We start from the raw sequence: 2,162 nt of genomic DNA on the forward strand, positions 1-2,162 counted from the left end.
GCCCTTCGGTTCCTGGCTGCCTCCAAGCTGGGCTCCGGGAGCTGCGGCCAGGCCCCTGCTCAGCCCCCTCTATCCCTGCAGGTGAGGTGGGCACAGAGACACGGTCACTGCTGGAGCAGCTGCGGGGAGAGGCCCTCAAGTTCCACAAGCCAGGTGAGTGTGAGGAGCTGCTGCCATGCGTGGGGCCACTCCACCACCTCCATGCCCATCCCGGCTCTGTATCCTTCCCTGCCAGCTGCTGGGCTTGGCTTGGTTTGGGTCATTCTGCAGCCCTGGGCATCCTCTGCCTGCAGGAGAGAACTACAAGACGGAGGGCTATGTGGTGACACCCAACACCATGGCTCTGCTGAAGCAGCACCTGGCAATCACGGGTGGGCAGGTGAGGCCGCATCCCTCAGCCCAGCAGTTCCCTGGAAGGCAGCGTTGCTGTGCCAGGACACACAGCTCACCGGGGGCATGGCCAGAGGGGGCCCTGTGGGATTGTGGGGGGCTCGTGTCAGTGCCCCCACTGTTGGGAAGCGTCTCCTGCCAAAGGACAGAGGTGTCTCCTTTTTCCCCTACAGGTGCGGACCCGGTTCCCTCCTGAGCCCAATGGGATCCTGCACATTGGCCACGCCAAGGCCATCAACTTCAACTTTGGCTACGCCAAGGTGAGAAGCACCAAACCCTGCTGGCAACTTCCACCAGCCCCTGCCTCCCCTACAGTGCTTCAGGGAGTGGGTGCTCACTGTCCCCCCATCCCCAGGCCAACGGAGGCGTGTGCTTCCTGCGCTACGACGACACCAACCCCGAGAAGGAGGAGGAGAAATACTTCACAGCCATCCGGGAGATGGTGGAGTGGCTGGGTACGGCTCAGGCTGGGGAGGGCAGGATCAGTCCAGGTGCTGCTGGGGCCATCCCTGCATGCAGGTTCTGCTGCTGGGCCTTGTGGTGACTCTAACTTGTGTTGTCTCCGTGTCCCCACAGGCTACCAGCCCTATGCAGTGACCCACGCATCAGATTACTTTGACCAGCTCTACACCTGGGCCCTGGAGCTCATCCGCAGGTGAGCGTGGTGGTGTGGATGTCCTACGCTGTGCCTGGGGCTCCCCCTTGCCCAGGGGATGGGCTGCTCATGTCTGGTGGCTGTGTGTGTCCCCTGCAGGGGCCAGGCGTACGTCTGCCATCAGAAGGTGGAGGAGATCAAGGGCCACAACCCACCGCCCTCGCCATGGCGGGACCGGCCCGTGGAGGAGTCACTCCTGCTCTTCGAGGTACTGCTGGCTGGGGGCAGGCACTGTGTGCCTGTGGAGTCTAGGCTCATGGCTCAGCTGACAGCTGCTCCCTTGATCCACAGGACATGCGGAAGGGCAAGTTTGGGGAGGGGGAGGCCACGCTGCGGATGAAGCTGGTGATGGAGGACGGGAAGATGGACCCCGTCGCCTACCGTGTCAAGTTCACTCCGCACCACCGTACCAGGGACAAGTGGTAGGGGGGGCCTGTGGTGTCCCAGCATGGGTGACAGGGGTGGGCCTGGGAGTGGGGAGGTGTCGGGAGGGGAGCAGCGCTGGGGTCTGTCCCGGGAGTGACTGCGCCTGCCTCCCAGGTGCATCTACCCCACATACGACTACACACACTGCCTGTGCGACTCCATCGAGCACATCACGCACTCCCTCTGCACCAAGGAGTTCCAGGCCAGGTGAGCACCGTGTGTAGCGCGGTCCAGGGCTGAGCTGGCTGCATCCCGGTGCCTGCCAAAGTGCTGGGGACAGCGTGTGACAGGCACAAGGCTGAGCCGGGCTGTGCCTCCCGTGCAGGCGCTCCTCCTACTTCTGGCTGTGCAACGCGCTCGATGTCTACTGCCCCGTGCAGTGGGAGTACGGGCGCCTGAACCTGCTCTACACCGTCGTCTCCAAGAGGAAGATCATCCGGCTGGTGGAGACGGGCGCTGTCAGGTAGCAGTGGGGCCAGCAGCCAGGGTGGGTCTCGCCCAGGGCACTCCTGGCTGTCACACCGGCTGTCACACCCGTGTTTTCCCAGGGACTGGGATGACCCGCGGCTCTTCACGCTGACAGCCCTGCGCCGGCGAGGCTTCCCCCCCGAGGCCATCAACAACTTCTGTGCCCGGGTAGATGCTGGGGGCAGGATGGGATGGGGCAGGGGGATGCATCCACTGGCTGGTG

General features: G+C 64.1%; 1 protein-coding gene across 1 annotated transcript in view; it reads left to right on the forward strand.

The window, feature by feature from the left end:
* Window positions 1-2,162, forward strand: part of QARS (glutaminyl-tRNA synthetase) — a gene marked incomplete at both ends in the record, with an annotated part of 5,060 nt that overhangs the window by 1,728 nt on the left and 1,170 nt on the right. The window contains 10 exon segments of the mRNA XM_010182613.1: window positions 70-153; window positions 294-379; window positions 564-650; window positions 746-845; window positions 967-1,045; window positions 1,145-1,253; window positions 1,337-1,467; window positions 1,586-1,678; window positions 1,797-1,934; window positions 2,020-2,107. Coding sequence (XP_010180915.1) covers window positions 70-153; window positions 294-379; window positions 564-650; window positions 746-845; window positions 967-1,045; window positions 1,145-1,253; window positions 1,337-1,467; window positions 1,586-1,678; window positions 1,797-1,934; window positions 2,020-2,107 — 995 coding nt within the window.

The sequence above is a fragment of the Mesitornis unicolor genome, unplaced genomic scaffold (assembly GCF_000695765.1).
Source record: "Mesitornis unicolor isolate BGI_N332 unplaced genomic scaffold, ASM69576v1 scaffold36414, whole genome shotgun sequence".
In the NCBI taxonomy this organism is placed as follows: Eukaryota; Metazoa; Chordata; class Aves; order Mesitornithiformes; family Mesitornithidae; genus Mesitornis; species Mesitornis unicolor.